A 20,215-nucleotide genomic window follows, 5' to 3' on the forward strand; every position below is an offset into this window, starting at 1 on the left:
TCATTAATAATAATAATGGCAATAATAACAATATAGCAGCCGTCCCCACTTACCGAACACCTGTGTACCAGGTACTTATAGCCGTGTTCTCACTTAAATTCTACCACAACCCTATGAAGAAATCATCTGTAGGTGAGTGACCTATAGGAATCAGAGAGATGAACTTGCCCACATCACAAAGCCAGTCAAGTGGCAGAAAATCTGAACTGTCTGCTTCATGTATGGACTCATAAGCGCTGCTACATTTCCTTCTTGTCTCTCTTACAGTTAGGCTTTCTTAAAAAACGCTTACTAAACTTTCAAAAGGAAAACTTTACTATATGATTTGGCAGTCTGTTACATTAATGGCCCCAGGGAACCATCAAGTATGCCTTGTGGCACTCAGATCCTCGTAGAGACCTCTCCGTGAGAACACAGGCTGGGCGGTGACTAGCAATGCGCTCCTCCGTGCATCGTTACAGGCTGGAGCTGAACTGTGCTGGCTCCAGGCCGCAGCCTTAAGACGACCTGCAACTTCTGCTTTTGCACTTTCAGGGGTCCTGCCATTTATGAAGCATGGCTATCCTTCTTGAGAGACCAAGTTGAGGAGGGAGGAAAGTGTGAGGGGTGGGAGGAAGAAAGAGGGCCTGGCAGCCAGGCCCAGCCACGCCAGCATTCCAGCTGAGCCCTGCTACCACTTTAGGCTCCAAACAGGTAAGTAAATATTCCATCTTGAACATTCTGGCCTCAGCTGCCATTTGACTGCAATTACAGAAAAGCTGCCAGCAAAATCAGGAGAACTGCCCAGCTGAGCCCCAGTCAGTCCCCAGAACACTAAGCAAGTGACTGCCTTTTAAGCCATTATGCTCTGACATAGTTTATTATGTAGCAACAAATAACCAAATCATGACAAAACAAATGTTTAATTCGTGATTATCTGCATTAGTGAATAGGGTGAATATAATCAAGGCCACGAATGATCTAAATGAATGTCTGCAAAAGTACACCCACAACATTCATAAAAGCACTCATTCAATATTGAGCTTTAGTATGTGCCAGGAACTAGGGTTATAAAGATGAATAAAGCATGATCCTGACCTCAGAAAACTGTGTCATTCTAGTAAAGGAGAGAGTTGCATGCCCACATAACTATAGGAAAAAGTATTAAGTTCTTATGTAAGTGGGACAGCCACAAACTGCCATCAGAGCTCAAAAAGCCCTTTCTGCTGGGAGAGAGAGGAGACGTTTCAAGAATTAGATGCCAGTGGGAAAGCAGGGGAGGTCACCCTGAATGATAATAGAGTGGTATTAGTTCTACAGCTAACGTTTATTAAGCAGTTCATAAGTCCCAGGCATTGTGTTAAACATTTTAAATACATTTCTCCCTTTAATTCCCACAGTGGCCAAATAAAGTAGGTCCTATCCCTATCCTCATTGTACAGATAGGAAGGAAAGTGAGGCACTGGGAAAGTTAAGTGTCTCAAGGTCTTATGACTAACGGGGGCAAATGCAAACAAAGTAAAACAACTGCAAATATAAATGATTCATGGATATCCCTCAACAAGAAAAGCATGGGACTTCGCAGGTAGTCCAGTGGCTAAGACTGCATGCTCTCAATGCAGGGGCCCAGGGTTTGATCCCTGGTCAGGAAACTACATCCCATAGGATGCAATGAAAAGATCAAAGATCCCACATGGCACAATGAAGACCCGGTGCAGACAAATGAATAGATAAATATTAATAAATATTCTTAAAAGAATAATAAAAGCCTGTCCTGGGAATTCCCTGAGAGTCCAGTAGTTTGGACTTGGTGCTTTCACTGCCAGGGCCGAGGTTTGATCTCGGGTCAGTGAACTAAGATCCCAGTGGACTCCCCCCACCCAAAAAACAAACCCAAAGCCTGTCCTACATTTGTTTGGCTTTTGAGATCACAAATTAGTCATATAATTTACCAGGTTTCTAGTAATAAGAACAGTTCTTCTCTATCAAAGTAAAATTTACATCACACTCTATCTTGGAAAAAAAAAAAGAAGAAATCCCAGACAGAAATAAACTGGGCCCTTCTGTGACACTCACACACGTTTTAATTAAGCTCCCTGAGTTTAACATTAATTCCAAATGCTTTTATGAATTCTCATTTCCTACTCTATTTCAAGTGAGTTTGGACTCAACAAGCAGCTCTCAGAGTGCTGTGCTTAAAGACAATTTGTGAAGACTTGTTTGAGAAAAGATGACTAAAAAGCCAATGTAAATATGTGGTCTTTTGCACACAAATATATGTGCAGCTTTTTCCCCCTTGGTGGTTGATTATTTAGTTTTGCTTCTAGAGCTTTGCTTCTGTTTTGTATTTTGACATATCTGAGTCAATACTTTTCAGCCTGCTACCAACAAATGCTCTGTAAGTACCTAGGTAATTTTAATTCACCTCTGGATTAAAAATTAGACTGTACGTGGGAAATCTGTCATAATATATGCTTATGATATAACACGAGCCAAAAGAAAAAAGCAGATATAAAGTTGCAAAACTACTATACAGTAGTTTTTCAATCTGACAAAATAATATGTCTAGAAGGATACACCAAAATGTTAACAGTGGTTGTTGTAAATAGAATTATGAGTTATTTTCAAATTATTTCATTTCTTCTTAGGTTTCTCCAGCTTGGGATTTAACCTTTTCTTAGGACACTATAATGGATTTCCCAGGTGGCTCAGTGGTAAAGAAACCGCCTGCCAAAGCAGGAGACATGGGTTCAATTCCAGGGTAAGGAAGATTCCTTGGAGAAGGAAATGGCAACCCTCTCCAGCATTCTTGCCTGGAAAATTCCAAGGACAGAGGAGCCTGGTGGGCTACAGTCTGGGGAGGGGGGTGGGGGGCAGTCACAAAGAGTCTGACCCAACTGAGTGCACACACACACAGGACACAAAAGGAACATTTTAAGTGACACTGCAGTAACAAATTATTTTCAAACAGATTTTTGGACTGTTTTGAAAATGGGTAACAGAAGGGGAAGTGGGAGATAAAAGAAGCAGTTAATAGCTTTCTTTTCTTTGCTGAGCTACTAAGACTTCCTGCCCTGGTTTTCTGAAATAACTTATTTTTCCCCGCACTGAGTTCCCCACACTGAGTGTTAAGTACGCTACATGTTTTCAAATCCTGTGGGAATAATGATCTATGGAGAACCTGGTGTGGTACATTAGGAATATCAAGGTTTCTAGTAAGATCCTCAAAAAATTAGCTGAAATCAACTATTTAAAAGTTTGAAAACAGCTTTCCCAGGTGGCTGCTGAAGATGATGGAGAGGCAGGTCCTGGGGCTCGACGGCCGAGGCCATCTCCTGGGCCGCCGGGCAGCCGTCATGGCCAACCGGGTGCTTCTGGACCGGAAGGCTGTGGTCCTGCACTGTGAGGGCATCAACAGTGCTGACAGCTTCTACAGAAGGACACGGAAGTACCTGGCCTTTCTCTGCAAGCAGATGAACACCAACCCCTCTGGGGGCCCCGACCACTTCCGAGCCCCCAGACACATCTCTGGCAGACAGTGCAAGGCAGGCGGCCCACAAGACTAAGCGTGGCCCAGCCGCTTGGCCACCTCAAAGTGTTTGACGGGATCCCGCCACCCTACGAAAAGAAAAAGCCGATGGTGGTTCCCACTGCCCTCAAGGCTGTACGTCTGAAGCCTATTCCGAAGTTCGCCTACACCTAGGGTGTCTGGCTCGTGAGGTTGGCTGCAAGTACCACCAGGTGGTAACAACCACCCTGGAGGAGAAGAGAAAGGAGACAGCCAAGATCCACTGTCGGAAAAAGCAGCAGCCATGACGCTATGGAGCAGGCTGAAAAGAACACAGAGGAAGAAAACCGACAAATTCACAGAGGTCCTCAAGACTCATGGATTTCTAGTCTGAGCCCAATAAAATTGACTATTTATTCTTCATGCTTGGCCTGGCTGCCCTTCCTCCATCGCCACCCTAGGATGTGGGGGAACCCCTAGGGGCTGCCATCCAGGTGCCACAGGCAGCCTGGGGCTTAGAAGACTGGGTATAGCAAAGGGGCCTTAGTCACTGCTGTTTAAGAAGCATGCATGCTCAGTCCTGTCCGACTCTTTGCAACCCATGGACTGTAGCCTGCCAGGCTTCTCGTGTCCATGAATTTCCAGGCCAGCATACTGGAGTGCGCTGCCACTTCCTACTCTAGGGTATCTTCCCAACCCAGGGATCGAACCCACGTCTCTTGCGTCTCCTGTGGCAGGTGTATTTTTTACCACTGTGTCACCTGGGAAGCCCAGCTGTTTAAGAAAGGACTCTAAAAAAGTGGAGGGCTGTGCAGGCATCATCTGGGACCTACTCGCTCATGAGCTTTAGGACACAGTTGGAATGACCAGTGCAGTTGCAATACTGGCAAAAGTGAGCTGGAAGACTTAGTTGGAAGGGATCCCACGATGCTGCAGGGTGTGTGTTTAAGGTTTCCACGTGGTCGGATACTATACTCTGCATCTGTTAGGATGTGCCAGAATGCTTGGGCAGCACAGGTCTGGGATTTTAAAAAAGAGTTAATGGAAAGGAAGTGCAGCCAAGTGGTCACAGGCATCACCTTTGTGTCTTTCCTATATTTAGTGATCCAAAACTAATAGATTATTTTTTAAAGAAAAAAAATCTGAAAATAAAATACCATGAGAGACAAATGGTTGCATTACAGATGTTTAAGACATGCTGAAACAAGTGCTGGCTTGAGATTCTCAACTAATCACTTGTCTGACATTGTATAATTGTCTAACAAACCCATGCAATTTCAAACAGCATTTTATTCTTGAGGCTAGGGCTTCCCTGGTGGGTCAGTGGTAAAGAATCCACCTGCCAATGCAGGAGACACGGGTTCCATCCCTGACCTGGGAAGACCCCACATGCCACGGTGCAACAAAGCCTGGGAACCACAACTATTGAGCCTGTGCCCTGGCGCCCAGGAGCTGCAACTACCGAGCCCACGTGCTGGAGTTACTGGAGCCCACACTCCAAGACAAGAGAAGCCACCAGTGAGAAGCCTGCGCACCACAACCAAAGAGTCGCTCCCACTCCCCAGAACTAAAGAGCCCTCCCAGCAATAAAGACCCATCACAGCCAAAAATAAATAAAAATAAAGTTATAAAAAAAATCTTGATGATAAACCACAACATTTTACAACACATCTAAGGGTTAAATCGGCAGAGAGCTGATGAAGTGTTAATGGTACACTCCAAGGCCCTGGGCCGCAATATTTAATGTGCAAACACATCACACCCAGCAATATTGTTAAAGTACAGAGGTCTGGGTGGGGCCTGATTCCTGCATTCTTCATCAGCTCTCAGGTCAGGATACCCCTACTGCAGACATAGACCACGCTTGTAGCAGTAATGATCAAAGGGACACCCACTGGCCAGAGCTGGGCAGGGTCCTCACCAAACAGTATCTTAATTAGACACCAGGATCTGGACCATTATTCTGAAAGAGCAGGGATTTGCTCTTGTTAGTGCCCCCTGAGACACTGAATCACACTAATTAGAGGCACATGATGGCCAACACATTTATTTTATGGAGTGAACTATTAACTGTACACAGACTGGAATATCAGTATTTCTACCATCTCCAGTACCTCAAACTAACCCCCCTTTGATAATGTACAAAGATGGAGTTTCTGGACCTGTAACACTTAAAGATGAGGCTCTGGACCGTGGCAATGTCATCACGCTGGTGTCACTCCGTGAGGCATCTCTGACTGGCCAGCTGACAATACTACGTGACATCCTAATCAGCTATCTCTACTCACAACAAGCAGGAAAGTCAACCCTGTGGAAATAAACAAGGGATGAAGAACACGATGGAAGTGAAATCTGAAAACGAATACACAAGAATTTAAATTTCTCCTATTTGTTTTGTGTTGAGGCGGAAGTCTAATGATTAGCCACAGAAGGAAAAGATTACATCTGTGAGGGCAGTGGTCTGTTTCCCTGATCACAGTATTTCTAGGACCTAGAAGTATCTCTGACCCACAAGAGGCACCCAATACATAGTCACTGAATGAATGAACAGATAAGTATTTAAAGACGGTGGAAGTTGATTTCCTTGGCATTTACATCTTAATACCAAGGATTCCAGGGAGCTATACAGAACTATTCTTAATGATTTCGACATCAGTGAGGCCAAGTTGACTGTAAATATCACCTGATTTCCTGAAGACCCGTCTCGAGCGTTTAACACATTCAAACAGTAAGAGTTACAGACTACACTTCATTCCTACACAGAACTTCCTTTTCTCTGAACAGAGGCTAAGGCTTCAACTTAACCACAAGAGGAGAAACTGCTGCATGCTGGCAGTTGTTTTTGACTCTAAAGGACTGACAGTAAAAGACGTTACTCTTGTTCCTTCTAAACTTTCACAGACATGATTTCCTAATAGGAGGCAAATTTCATGAGAGATTTTTCAAGGGTAAGAAACAAAAACAAAGATAAAAAGTATGCCAAGAGTTCTTGAGAACGTTAAAGAGTTACCACATGACCCAGCAATTCCTAAGTATATTCTCAAATATACAAATATCTACATGGAAACTCATCCGTGAATGTTCACAGCAACATTATTCATAATAGCCAAAAAGTGAAATCAACACAAATGTCTATCAGCTGATGGTTGGAAACATAAAACGTGCTTTATCCACAAAATATTACTCAGCCACAAAAAGAACTAAAGTGTCGATACATGCTACCACATGAATGAACTTGAAAACATTATGCCTAAGTCAAAGAAGCCAGTCGCAAGGGATCACATTCAGTATGGTTTCATTTTTATGACATGTGCTAAATAGGCCAGTCCAAATAGAGACAGAAAGCATTTCTTTTTTGGGGTGATGAAAGGTTCTGGAAACAGACAGTGGTGATGGTTGCACAACTTTGCAAATACACTAAAAACTGCTGAATTGTACATTTTAAGGTACAGATTGTACGGTCTGTAAATTATACATCAATTTAAAAAATTCTATAAGGAAGTAAAATCAGCAAGTAAAAATATATATACGAAGGGACCATCCTTTTTCTCTGCTCTCTCATTCATCCCCCACACAAAACCTTTGACTGAAAAGCCGTATATTTTATGTAGTTATTCTGAAAATGACTGGAACCCTAAAAATATCCCAACCACTAAACAAAAGCAGCTGCTTATTTCGATAACATTTTTGTAACACAGATCCTCCTTAGACTGCAAGTTGATAGAGGACATATTCTCCAAATCCAAACGTGTACAACCCACTAGAATGAACTCTGAGAAAGAATTAAAGCTTTTATTGGGTTGATGATCAAGTTTGTTCAGGTTTCTCCATACGATCCTGCAAACTTTTTGGCCAGCCCAATAGAACCAGAAGCCACTCTAACTGCCACTGGCACAAAACACATTCCAGGCCACACGGGAGAACTACCACATTACTCCGTCTACTTGGAAGGCAATGTTATTGAGAACCTAAGCATAATCGATGTTCTCCTAGTGTTTTCTGTTTCAAGCCTGAGACAAGGAAACTCAAAAACAAAACAAAACCCCATACTGCTGCTGCTGCTGCTAAGTCGCTTCAGTCATGTCCGACTCTGTGCAACCCTATAGATGGCAGCCCACTAGGCTCCCCCATCCCTGGGATTCTCCAGGCAAGATCACTGGAGTGGGTTGCCATTTCCTTCTCCAATGCATGAAAGTGAAAAGTGAAAGTGAAGTTGCTCAGTCGTGTCCGACTCTAGCGACCCCATGGACTGCAGCCTACCAGGCTCCTCCGTCCATGGGATTTTCTAGGCAAAAGTACTGGAGTGGGAAACCCCATACTAAACTCCACTAAATTATAAGGAAGTGTGTCCCGTATTTAAATTATTGGACATGGAAATTTAAAGAATGTAGGTTTGGAAACTCAGATTGAGATCATACTGAATTGTTTTAATGTGTTCAACTACACATGAGAAATTAATAAGTACTATTCCCAGGTGCTAAGCTCATTCATTCATTTAATATCAACTCTGTGTGTGTGTTTAGTTGCTTAGTCGTGTCCGACTCTTTGCGACCCCATGGACTGTAGTACACCAGGCTCCTCTGTCAATAGGATTCTCTAGGCAAGAATACTGGAGTGGGTTACCATTTCCTTCTCCAGGGGATATTCCCGACCCAGGGATCGAACCGGTGTCTTCTGTGTCTCTTGCACTGCAGGTAGATTCTTTACCCACTGAGCCATCAAGGAAGATAATATCAACTCTTCTGTTTCTTAATTGTTGATACAGTTAAACAACAGTCTCATTCATATATAAGATATCTTAACTGGCTGAAATAATCATATAATAAGAGATACTTAAATCTTTTTTTAAACATACCCTAGATTTAGAACCTCTGTTTCACAATAGCAGAAGGAATAATACAGATGTTGTCAAGTGGAAATCAAGATGAATGTATTGGAAGGCCTTAAAAAGTATTCATCAAGTGAGGATCACCATATCTAGATTTCCCTCTCAGATTTGCTACTAAACTACAAATGATGCCTGACCTTCATTTAAAAATCTACAAGAATTTTAGGACCTCCCTAGTGGCACAGTGGATTAGAATCTGCCAGCCAAAGCAGAGGACACTGGGTCGATTCCTGCTTCAGGAAGATCCCACATGCTGCAGAGCAACTAAGCCACAACTACTGAGTCTCCACGCTGCAACTACCGAAGCCCTCTGGCCCTAGAGGGCTGTGCAACATGAGAAGCCACTGCAACTGAGAAGTCCGCCTGCTGCAACTAGAGAGCAGCCCCCACTTGCCGCAACTACGGAAAGCCCACGCAAAGGCAACGAAGACCCAGCACAAAAGCAATGAAGACCTAGCAGAGTCAAAAGTGAAAATAAAAAAAAAAAAAAACTACAAGAATTTTAAAATGTATAAAACCTCAAGCAGGTTGAGTAACCTTAATGATGAGAATACCCAAAGGCACTCTTAGCACAGCACTATTCAACTAGTTGTAATTTTCAGATTCTCTGCAGCATGAGAACTACTCGGATGACCAAATAGATTAGTGACAAGTGTGATGAAGAAAAATGCCACTCACTCATATGATTCCACTCAGCTGGAATCCCACTGATTCAAAAAGCACTTATTAAACACCTGAATTAAAAGTTGCTCTTAGATTATCTGTCCAACTACATACTGGCCGCGGGTTGTATCTTTTTCCGTGTATGTTCCAGGGTGTGGAGAAACCATGTGACTCTCCTATATCTTTGAGGACCAGGTCCCCATGGGGCAGATAACTGCTGTCACTTGAAAGTATATTTAGCTTCTCCTCTCAACACGTCTCTCTTTAAATCTGTTTTTCCATTTCCCTACGCTTTTGTATCCCATCCCTCAAGGGTTTCATTTTCTTTCCTTTGCCCTTTCCACACAGCTTCACTTTAAAATCCAAACTCGCTAGAATGGGAACCCGCTAAATGATTTTTTTTTAATGCATTCAAGATCACAGGTGATATTAAAGACTACTTTCAGACAGTAATTCCATTCATTTAGTGTTAACTCTGCTGCTTCTCCTCCTGTCTCTGTCCCTCTCTTTAGTCCTTCCCCTTCCACGGTGCATTTTGCCTCCAATTTGCGCTCTCCCAACTCACTGCCCTACATTTTCCTCGAGCTCTCTAAACTCAATCTCCATCCACAAGGCAGGTTTTCCAATGAACCTCCACCGCCCCCAACTCTCGCAATCTTGACCACTCTCTGCGACGCCCTCGGTTTCTGCTGCGACCCCAGACTCCCCCCAACCTCGCAGCCCTTCGCATCCCCAGCATCGCCCCCACACAGCTTAGTAAACACCTCTCACACCCTCCCTCCATTCCCCAAACGCGCCTCTTCCTCTCAAGACCCCCTCCCCCCACACCCCTCAGAGCCCACCTCCCTCTTCCTCACACCCAGCCAAGTCTCCTGCGCCTTCAGAGCCGCTTCCCTCCTCCCTTCAGAGTGTCCGGACACTCCCGCCCCTCGCAGCCTTCCCTGCACTCTCCCACCGCCGGGCACCCCGCGCCCTCCCCGGGGCCCACAGCGCCCCAGCGGGCGCGGCCCTCCGACCTGCCTCCGCGCCTCCCGCAGCCCCTGCAGCCTCTGGCTCAGCTCCCGGCGGTAGCTCTGCGCTGCCTCCACGCTCTCGCGGGCCTCCTGCAGCATCAGCTCGGGCTCCAGCTCCATCGTCCCCTCGTCCGGCCGCGCGGCCGGCGGCGGCGGGCGCGGTTCCCTACTGTCCCAGGCGCCGCCGAGCGGCCCGGTACGGCCGACCGCAGGCGGAAGCCCCGCCCCGCCCCGCCCCGCGGAGGCCTTGATTGACGGCGGGGCGAGACCCGCGTCAGGGTCCCAGCGCCGCCTGCGCCAACCGCCCGGGGGCGCTCATGCGCCGCACCTGGCCCGCGGGGGTTCTTCCCAGTCCGCGTGGAGCCAACGAAAGATTAATGACTGAACCTAGCGAAGTGCTTCGCACAACTTATCTCCTTCTGGCTTTTCACTACCAGGCCTCCTTGCACCCCTATTCCACAGCGGAGGAAAAAGAGGGACAGAGAGAGGAATCAATTTTCTCAAGCCGTCGGGATTTTAACCCCAATGGCTCTTAAATCCTTGTCTTCAGTTCAGTCGCTCAGTCGTGTCCGACTCTTTGCGACCCCATGGACTGCAGCATGCCAGGCCTCCCTGTCCATCACCAACTCCCGGAGTTTACTCAAACTCATGTCCGTTGAGTCAGTGAACGAGCATTCCTGCAGCGGCCAGTGGTTTGGGAGGTTACCCTGAGCCAGTCACCAGGATCAGAGGGATCAACCCCGCCACCCAGAAGCTCATAGTCTAATAAAGGAGGCAAGACAGAGGCCTAAGCGTGGGCTCCCCCGTAGGTACCTCAATCCTGCCAGAACTCCAAGACAAGCTTTTTCTGTACCAGCCAGGTAGTGAAAATGTGGAGTTTGGCTGGCCATAAGGCCTCTGTTGGAGAAGGCAATGGCACCCCACTCCAGTACTTTTGCCTGGAAAATCCCATGGATGGAGGAGCCTGGTAGGCTGCAGTCCATGGGGTCGCTGGGAGTCGGACACAACTGAGTGATTTCGCTTTCACTTTTCACTTTCATGCATTGGAGAAGGAAGTGGCAGCCCACTCCAGTATTCTTGCCTGGAGAATCCCAGGGACGGGGTAGCCTGGTGGCTGCCGTCTATGGGGTCATACAGAGTCAGACACGACTGAAGTGACTTAGCATAGCATAGCAAGGCCTCTGTTGCAATGTAGTAAGTGGGCGTGACCATGTACAAATAATACTTATGGACACAAATTTGAATTTCACCTGATTGTCATGTGTCACAAAATATACTTTGCATCTTTTTTCAACTACTTTAAAAGGTAAAAAACATTCTTCATTCAGGAGCCCAATAAAAACAGGTGGTAGGTCAGATTTAGACCGTGGTCAGAGGAAACTGGAGGGCTACAGGCCATAGGCCTGCCGAATCAGACACTACTGAAGTGATTTAGCACACACCACACATAGTTTCCTGACCCCTGGCTGAGTGTGGTAGACTTGCTTTCCCTCAGAAACAGACTGCCTCAAGGTTACACAGTGAATCTGTACTAGAGGCTAGATTTCAGTTTTCCTGGGCCAGACTCTCATGTTCTTGCTACCATACTCTTTAAAATGACACTTGAGATTAGAGAAGTTTAGAAAAGGAAAGCCCTTCTGGAGAAAGTGGGAAATTATCCTAAACTAGCCAGCCACTCCATAGATGCTCAACAAGTACCTGTGGAACGAATCAAGGCATTAACTAAACAAAAAGGAGTAAGGAGAGGCACCCCAGGTAGGACAAAACTAAGTGGGGAAGCATATAAGGCAGGCAGGAATCTAAGTGGATTCTGTAAGGAAGGAGGGGGCAGAGCACTGTGACTGGAGAGAAAAGACTGAAATATATTGGGAGATGAAGTCGAGCAAAGTAAGGGCCGTGGAGTTCAGGTTAAGAAGGTTTACAGGTACTCAGAAAACCTCCAGAAGATCTCAACTGGGTTCAATCCCTGGATCAGGAAGATCCCCTGGAGGAGGAAATGGCAACCCACTCCAGTATTCTTGCCTGGGAAATCCCATGGACAGAGGAGCCTGGCGGGCTACAGTCCATGGGGTCACGAGAGTCAGACATGACTTAGCGACTAAACAACCACCGCCAAGTACATCAGTCAAGTGGGAGAAGTGTGTATTCCAGAATAACAACAGTGATGGTTATCAAGAGAAAATGGTATAATATTGGGGAGAAAATGACATCTTCCATTTTTCTCCATGTACTGAGTACATGTCATTGCCAAAAAGCACTAAAATTTGATTTAGGAGACTAGCAATTTTGGAAACATGTGTGAGCTACATTTCTAAAAATTGACAATAATTGAAACGTCTTCCTTACAGGGAGTGTGCAAATTCTGATTAATATGGCCAAGTAAAAGCACATATTTATGTACAAAATGTTTAAAGAGTATAAGGTATGTGTCTGGCTCTGTGCCAAGTGTTGGGAATCATAACAGGAATGAGACCTAGGACTTGCCCTCATAGTCCACTGGGGGGAATCGTACAAAGATAAGCAGGAATTTGTATTCTAATATATTGAATGCAATAAGTAGAAGCACAGAAACCTGCTGCCTAACCCAGCCAAAGGTAAAGTGGAAGGAAGAAGGTATCAGGGAAAGTTTCTTGGAAAAAGTAGCTTCTGAGGTCAGTCTTAAGGTTTTTCTTGGCATGGCCCCACATGGGTCTCTCTTTTCCCTTCCAAAATAACAACTTAAGGAGTTTAAAACTGGCTTAGGGGACTTCCTTGGAGGTCCAATGGTTAAGAATACACCTGGCAATGCAGGGGACATGGGTTCAACCTCTGGTCTGAGAAGATTTCACATGTTTTTGTTGTTGTTCAGTCACTAAGTTGTGACCAACTTTTTGCAACCCCATAGACTGTAGCATGCCAGGCTCCCCTGTCCTTCACCATCTCCCAGAGTTTGTTCAAATTCTTGTCCATTGAGTCAGTGATGCTATCTAACCATCTCATCCTCTGTCACCCTGCTCTCCTTTTTTCCTTCAATCTCCCCCAACATTAGAGAATTTTCCAATGAGTCAGCTCTTCACACCAGATGGCCAAAGTATTGGAGCTTCAGCTTCAGCATCAGTCCTTCCTATGAATGTTCAAGGTTGATTTCTTTAAAGATTGACTGGTTTGATCTCCTTGCAGTCCAAGGAACTCTCAAGAGTCTTAACCAGCACCACAATTCGAAAGCATCAGTTCTACAGCACTCAGGCTTCATTATGGTCCAACTCTCATATCCATACATGACTACTGAAAAAACTGTATCTTTGACTATACGGATCTTTGTTGGCCAAGTGGTGTCTCTGCTTTTTAATATGCTGTCTAGGTTTTTCATAGATTTTCTTCCAAGGAGCAAGCGTCTTTTAATTTCATGGTGGCAGTCACTGTCTGCAGTGATTTTGGAGCCCAAGAAAATAAAATCTGTCACTGCTTCCGCTTTTCCCCCTTCAATTTGCCATGAAATGAAGGGACTGGTTGCCATGATCAAGCCAGTGTTTTCACTCTCCTCTTTTACCCTCATCAAAAGGCTCTTTAGTTCCTCTTCACTTTCTGCTATTAGAGTGGTATCATCTGCATATCTGAGGTTGTTGATATTTCTCCCAGCAATCTTGGTTCCAGCTTGTGAGTCATCCAGTCTGGCATTTCGCATGATGTACTCTGCATAGAAGTTAAAAAGAGCGATGATATACAGCCTTATTGTACTCCTTTCCCAATTTTGAACCAGTCAGTTGTTCCATGTTTGATTCTAACTGTTGCTTCCTGATCTGCATACAGGTTTCTCAGGAGACAGGTAAGGTGGTCTGGTATTCCTATCTCTGTAAGAATTTTCCACAGTTTGTTGTGAGCCACATAGTCAAAGGTTTACCATAGTCAATGAAGCAGAAGTAGATGTTTTTCTGGAATTCCTTTGCTTTCTCTATGATCCAGTGAATGTTGGTTATTTGATCTATGGTTCCTCTGCCTTTTCTAAACCCAGCTTGTACATCTCAAAGTTCTCAGTTTATGTATTACTGAAGCCTAGCTTGAAAGATTTTGAGTATAACCTTGCTAGTATGTGAAATGAGTACAACTATATGGTAGTTTAAAGATTCTTTGGCATTGCCTTTCTTTGGGATTGGAATGAAAACTGACCTTTTCCAGTCCTGTGGCCACTGCTGAGTTTTCCAAATTTGCTGACATATTGGGTGCAGTCTTTTAACAGCATCATCTTTTAGGATTTGAAATAGCCCAGCTGGAATTGCATTACCTCCACTAGCTTTGTTCTTAGAAATGCTTCCTAAGGCCCAGTTGACTTCACTCTCCAGGATGTCTAGGTCTAGGTGAATGACCATACCCTCATGATTATCTGGATCATTGAGATCTTTTTTGTACAGTTCTTCTGTGTATTCTTGCTACCTATTAGTCTCTTCTGCTTCTTTTAGGTCTTTACTGTCTCTATCCTTCATCATGACCATCCTTGCGTGAGATATTCCCTTGATATCTCCAATTTTCTTGAAGAGATCTCTAGTCTTTCCTATACTATTGTTTTCCTCTATTTCTTTGCACTGTTCATTGAAGAAGGGCTTCTTATCTCTCTTTGCTATTCTCTGGAACTCTGCATTCAGTTGGGTGTATCTTTCCCTTTCATTTCTCTTCTTTCCTCAACTATTTGTAAAACTTCCTCAGACAACTGCTTTACCTTCTTGCATTTGTGTTTCTTTGGGATGGTTTTGATCACTGTCTCCTATACAATGTTACCAACCTCTGTCCATAATTCTTCAGGCACTCTATCAGATCTAATCCCTTGAATCTATTTGTCACCTCCATTGTATGATCATAAGGGATTTAATTCAGGTCATACCTGAATGGCCTGGTGGTTTTCCCTACTTTCTTCAGTTGAAGCCTGAATTTAGCAATAAGGAGTTCATGATCTGAGCCACAGTCACCTCCAGGTCTTGTTTTTCGCTGACCTGTATAGAGCTTCTCCATCTTTGGCTGCAAAGAATATAATCAATCTGATTTTGGTATTGACTGTCTGATGATGCCCACGTGTAGAGTCGTCTCTTGTGTTGATGGAAGAGAGTGTTTGCTATGACTAGTGGGTTCTCTTGACAAAACTCTGTTAGCTTTGCCTTCCTTCATTTTGTACTCCAAGGCCAAACTTGCCTGTTACACCAGGTTATCTCTTGACTTCCTACTTTTCCATTCCAATCCCGCATGAGGAAAAGGATGTCTTTCTTTGGTGTTAGTTCTATAAGGTCTTATAGGTCATCATAGAACTGGTCAACTTCAGCTTCTTCAGTATCAGTGGTTGGGGCATACATAGACTTGGATTACTGCAATGTTGAATGGTTTGCCCTAGAAACAAACTGAAATCATTCTGTCGTTTTTGAGATTGCCTGCAGGTAACACATTTCGACTCTTTTGTTGACTACGAGGGCTACTATGGGATTCTTGCCCACAATAGTAGATATAATGGTCATCAGGATTAAATTCTCCCATTCTTGTCCATTTTAGTTCACTGATTTTTAAGATGTCAATGTTCATTCTTGCCATCCCACTTGATCATGTACAACTTACCTTGATTTGTGAGCCTAACATTCCAGGTTCCCATGCCATATTGTTCTTTATAGCATAGGACTTTACTTTCACCACCAGACACATCCACAGCTGAGCGTCGTTTCTGCTTTGGCCCTGCTGGTCCATTCTTTCTGGAGCTATTCATAATTGCCCTCTGCTCTTCCTCAATAGCATATTAGACACCTTCCAACCTGGGGGTCTTGCCTTCTGATGTCACATCCTTTTGGCTTTTCATATGTTCATGGGGTTCTTGCAGCAAGCATATTGAACCAGTTTGCCATTCTCTCCTTCAGTGGACCACTTTTTGTCAGAACTCTTCACTATGACCGATCCATCTGGGTGGTTCTGCATGACATGCCTCATAGCTTCATTGAGTTATACAAGCCTCTTCGCCGCGACAAGGCAGTGATCCATGAAGGAGAGTGGAACAGTAGAGAACACAAAAAGCACTAGCGAGTTCCACAAATTTTGGAAGATAGGAAGTGGAGAAGTAGTGATTGCCCAAGACTACTGCAGGAATTTATATCTGAAACTGCAGAAGAGGAACCACTCAGAAATGGGCTAACTCTCCCTGAAGACTCCAAGGAAATTCAGGCCATATATCCTTTAAAAATACTTAGTCACTTTAAAAAACTCACAACCTATATTCTGACATTCCTTTTCTTATCCTATTTCCTGCATTATTTTCTGCTTAGCATTTAGCTCTATCTTACCTGTATAGCCCATGGGGTCGCAAAGAGTTGGACACAACTGAGTGACTTTCACTCACTCACTGCCATATATTTGTATTATATATGTCTACCAACTAGAATATAAATCCTAAAAGGAGAGAAATTTTTGTCTGTTTTGTTACAGCTGCTTTGTTCACAGCTGGCATGTATCAGACACTCAATATTTATAGGATTGATGGAAGGATGAATAGCACAGCACATTACAAGGAGTTATGGGATTAGCTTGGGGGATATCTGTTAATATTAGAGTTAGATATTTTAGGTCCATTGCCCTAGTCCATGCATTTAGGTGATTCCTCCCTACTGCTTCCATGAAACTACATGAGATATAAACACCCCTGCATGCATTGGAGAAGGAAATGGCAACCCACTCCAGTGTTCTTGCCTGGAGAATCCCAGGGACGGGGGAGCCTGGTGGGCTGCCGTCTATGGGGTCACACAGAGTCGGACACGACTGAAGCGACTTAGCAGCAGCAGCAGCCCCTAAAGAGGGGTTTCGCAGGTGGCACTAGTGGTAAAGAATCCACCTGCCAATGCAGGAGACATAAGATTGATCCCTGGGTTGGGAAGATCCCTTAGAGGAGGGCATGGCAACCCACTCTAGTATTCTTGCCTGGAGAATCCCATGGACAGATGAGGTTGGTGGGCAACAGTCCTTAGGTTTGCAAAGAGTTGGAGAATACTGAGTGACTGAGTACCCACACATGCCCCTAAATAGATTGGAGAAACCAAGTGGTCCAGAGAAAAGACCTCCACCTCTTAATACTGGGAAATTCCTCAGTGAAAATGCTAGTTCATCTTCTGATCATCCTACTATAGAACCCACGAATGAGTCCTGCCCATGCTGAAAAACTTCAATCAGCGTTAACAATTTTTAAAAACAGCTTTATTGAGTATAACTGATTTGCAATAAACTGCATGTATTTAAAACATATAATGTGATTAACTTTTTCATGGGGAACCATTACCATAACCAAAATAACAAACATTTCTATCACTCCCCAAACTTTCCATGTGACACATTCTTTTGTAATCCATGCCTTCTTCAACTCCTGAACACAGGCAATGATGATCTGCTTCCTGTAAGTAGAAATTAATTTGCATTTTCTCAAATTTTAGAAAAATAGAATCATGCAGTATATACTCTTTTTTCATCTGGCTTCTTTTACTCAACAGAAGGATTTTGAGATTCATTCATGTTATTTCATGTATTGATAGTTCATTTCTTTTTACTGCTGAGTAGTATTCCATGGACAGAGAAGACAATGGCACTCCACTCCAGTGCTCTTGCCTGGAAAATCCCATGGATGGAGGACCCTGGTGGGCTATAGTCCATGAGGTCTCTAAGAGTCAGACAGGACTGAGCGACTTCACTTTTACTTTTCACTTTCATGCACTGGAGAAGGAAATGGCAACCCACTCCAGTGTTCTTGCCTGGAGAATCCCAGGGACAGGGGAGCCTGGTGGGCTGCCATCTATGGGGTTGCACAGAGTTGGACACGACTGAAGCGACTTAGCAGCAGCAGCAGCAGTATTCCATGGAATGGATATACTGTTGATAGGTTGTTCCCAGATTTTCACTATTACAAATAAAGTGTCTATGAACTTGTTTACAAGTCTTCATAATTTAGCTATATTGGGAATGTGGAAGGAGAGGAAGAGTGGAGGGTGGTGTTACAAGAGAATTAAATCCTTCACCACCATAACAGAACATTAGTGAATACTGTTTACAATTGTTAGATCAAGAAATAGCTGTGTAAAGAAAATGGATTATTTAAAGTTAAGCAGATATTTATAGTGCTAGAAGAATTTTGAAAGTGGTTGCCTCTGGGAAATAGAACTGGGGGTTGAAATAGAAATTAGGTGTTTTTTTATTAAAAGCTTTGTGAAGCTCTTTGACATATTTAACCAAATACAGGCATTATTTGGATGAATATAAAAGCTAATAATAATTTTTAAAAGTAAGGATTAGCCAGATGAGAAAGATAACAGAAAACAACATAGGCACATTGTAAATGCTAAATTGCCATACAAATATGACCGCTCATTTAATTTAAAATTAATAAATGCCATAAGCTCCTAAATAAATTTGTGTAAAATACTAACTCAATATCTAAAAATAAATTCAGTGCAAATGCTTAACAACACAACACATTTTAAATATGTAGTTTTTTGGAAGACTAAAAAGCACTGCATACTCTGCTGCTGCTGCTGCTGCTAAGTCGCTTCAGTCGTGTCTGACTCAGTGCGACCCCATAGATGGCAGCCCACCAGGCTTCCCCATCCCTGGGATTCTCCAAGCAAGAACACTGGAGTGGGTTGCCATTTCCTTCTTCAATGCATGAAAGTAAAAAGTGAAAGTGAAGTCCCTCAGTCGTGTCTGACTCTTAGCGACCCTATGGACTGCAGCCTACCATGCTCCTCCGTTCATGGATTTTCCAGGCAAGGGCACTGGAGTGGGGTGCCATTGCCTTCTCCGACTGCATACTCTAGAAACTAGCAATTCCACATCTAGGTGTGTATCCTGGAAAAGCACTACTTGTGTTCAAGGAGACAAGAAGGTTCATCAACTCACTATTTGTCTAACAGAAAACTGAAGACAATTTAAACGATCATCGCTAAAGAAATGGGTAAATAAAAGGTGCATAATTGGGTGAAATGCTCGGGAATGAAAGAGAACGAATCAAGCGGACCTGTATCATGGCTAGGTCTTGAAGACAACGGGGAAAAAAAAAATTGCTGAGGGATATTTACGTTGCTACTTTCTATGTAAAGAAAAACAAAGCTAAAGATTTTCCTACAGATATGTTTATATGTACTTTTACATACATTTATGTATCCATATACGTAGAATTCCGGATCGAACCCGGGTGTCCTGCATTGCAGGAAGATTCTTTACCGTCTGAGCCACCAGGGAAGCCCCCCAAAGAAAGTCTGCAATACTATCCACCAAATAGGTAATATTGGCTGCCTTTGCGGCTAAGAGGAAGAAACTGAATTTGGGGGTGGAAATCAGAGAGACTTTCAGTTTTTTTCAGTAATTTTCTAATCGATTCCTCCTCTTCCGCCCCCCAACTCTAGCTCCGCCTCCTACTCCTCCTCTTCTCCGTTCTCCTAGAGCGTGTTCTTATTCTACACGAGTTATACACAAATCAAACCAAAACAACAAAACAGTTTATACTCAGAAGTGCAGTCTTCCTTCCTGTAAAACCTTATCAAGGTTAACAATTTTCAAAGAGAATGTAATTACCACTAATTTCATTGGAGACATTTGTACTCTTTATGTTGTCCAGACAATAGCAAATACCATAATGATAGACGCAGTTACTCAACAGTTAAAATCAGTTTGCATAACCCGATGAACAAGGTGGCTTCTCGCTCTCATTTGATAGGTCTGTTTACATGTCTTGTTTCAGCTTTTACACATCGTGTACTTATGCACTCAAACAAAATAAATACAGTGTGTAAATTGCAAGTGTCATGTAAAAAAATGTAAAGCTAAACATATGTATGAAAACAATGCAAAAGATACATGAAATTATCGTGACTACAAACTAGCATACTGCTGGTTGCTGCTAAGTCACTTCAGTCGTGTCCGACTCTGTGCGACCCCATAGACGGCAGCCCACCAGGCTCCCCCGTCCCTGGGATTCTCCAGGCAAGAATACTGGAGTGGGTTGCCATTTCCTTCTCCAATGCATGGAAGTGAAAAGTGAAAGTGAAGTCGCTCAGTCGTGTCCGACCCTCAGCGACCCCATGGACCGCAGCTTTCCAGGCTCCTCGGTCCATGGGATTTTCCAGGCAAGAGTACTGGAGTGGGGTGCCATTGGTACCCAGGGACAATTCGGACACACGCCAG

At 43.9% G+C, this 20,215-nt stretch overlaps 1 protein-coding gene and 1 pseudogene across 1 annotated transcript in view; one reads left to right on the forward strand and one right to left on the reverse strand.

Annotated features, from left to right (window-relative positions):
* Nucleotides 1–10,257, reverse strand: part of CRLF3 (cytokine receptor like factor 3) — a 41,706-nt gene extending 31,449 nt beyond the window's left edge. Inside the window, exon 1 of the mRNA XM_055577203.1 lies at nucleotides 10,055–10,257. Within this exon, the coding sequence (XP_055433178.1) occupies nucleotides 10,055–10,171 (117 nt within the window). The 5' untranslated portion in view covers nucleotides 10,172–10,257. The remainder of the gene's footprint in view (nucleotides 1–10,054) is intronic.
* On the forward strand, nucleotides 3,270–3,881 carry LOC129649605 (60S ribosomal protein L13a-like; annotated as a pseudogene).
* Nucleotides 10,258–20,215: the final 9,958 nt, after the last annotated feature.

This window comes from Bubalus kerabau, chromosome 4 (assembly GCF_029407905.1).
Source record: "Bubalus kerabau isolate K-KA32 ecotype Philippines breed swamp buffalo chromosome 4, PCC_UOA_SB_1v2, whole genome shotgun sequence".
Lineage (NCBI taxonomy): Eukaryota > Metazoa > Chordata > Mammalia > Artiodactyla > Bovidae > Bubalus > Bubalus kerabau.